The 1,110-nt window shown below is 35.8% G+C and overlaps 1 protein-coding gene across 1 annotated transcript in view; it reads left to right on the top strand.

Moving 5' to 3' along the window:
- The first annotated feature begins 531 nt into the window (after nucleotides 1-531).
- The window catches only part of FAM81B (family with sequence similarity 81 member B), a 67,929-nt gene continuing 67,350 nt past the window's right edge, over nucleotides 532-1,110 (top strand). Inside the window, exon 1 of the mRNA XM_004703642.2 lies at nucleotides 532-587. Coding sequence (XP_004703699.2) covers nucleotides 544-587 — 44 coding nt within the window. The 5' untranslated portion in view covers nucleotides 532-543. The remainder of the gene's footprint in view (nucleotides 588-1,110) is intronic.

The raw sequence follows: 1,110 nt of genomic DNA, 5'->3' as shown, positions 1-1,110 counted from the left end.
TATGACTGTATTCTGGTTTTATACTAAAAATATTAAAAAGGAAGTTTAATGCATTTTCAGCATATGCAAAAAAAGGTGAATATATTAAAGGGGTTTGACTTATAGTAATCTCTCATCCAGGTTTCTATCCAGTTTGGGCCTTTATTTTGGAAATTAGCTGACTCTCCTCCTTAGGAATCAGAATGTCAGGAATAATTTACTCTTCCAGTACTACTTTAGTGGTTCAGTCAATAATCATTGGACATTTCATTAAAAGTTATCAAGGAATAATCTATGAATTTGACTTTTCCACAAAGGATACCATATCCATGAAGTGCAACTCTCCAGGGTTGTCGGAGAACTTAATTTCATTTTCATCAATAACATAAATGGGGCATCCTCAAGATTAATTGGACTGGTGGTTGTATGAGGTGCAGTGGATATGTTGTTTAAAATTAGAAACATGTATATAAGGAAAGAATACATAAGATTTCCTTGTAAAGCAGCAGACAATATATTTTAAATCCATGACCTTTGTTTTAGGTAAGATTATCTCCAGACAGAATGTCAACCAGGAATTCTACAGATCTAGTTGAATATATTGACAAGTAAGTCTACATTACAAGTCTTAATTAAAATGTATTGTCTGTAATGACTCAGCAATAGATTAAAATACATGAATGAGAACTGTAACCTCAGAAATTATTTGTCTTCAGAAGGGACATTCTTTAAGCAATCTTAAAAATATGAACCTCTCTTTCCTATTCTTTTCTGGTTGCCAGGCCACGCTGACTTCCCTGTCTCCTGAAATAAATCCCCTACATTTCTGCTGATTTTTTTTATTAAACGACCATTTTATTGGGGGCTCTTTTTTTTTTTTTATAACATATCATTTCATCTTTATTGAGACACAGAGACTATTAATAGGACCATGTTAACAATGAGCAAACCGAAACTTAAAGAAGCTACGTGACTTGCTTTTGTCACAGGACGGGAAACTCATGTTGCTAGGATCGATCACCATCCAGAGCCCAGCTCTGACTTGTCTGAAGACCCCTCATGCAACCACAGCCTCTGGGGAACTGGAATGGAGCACACTGAGGGCTAACCCCCCTCTTCTGCCTGACTTCT

Source organism: Echinops telfairi, unplaced genomic scaffold, assembly GCF_000313985.2.
Source record: "Echinops telfairi isolate 266 unplaced genomic scaffold, ASM31398v2 ScPeMD7_7469;HRSCAF=8507_1, whole genome shotgun sequence".
NCBI lineage: Eukaryota > Metazoa > Chordata > Mammalia > Afrosoricida > Tenrecidae > Echinops > Echinops telfairi.
Note: the sequence above shows the minus strand (reverse complement) of the source record. Positions and strands in the feature narration are given on the sequence as shown.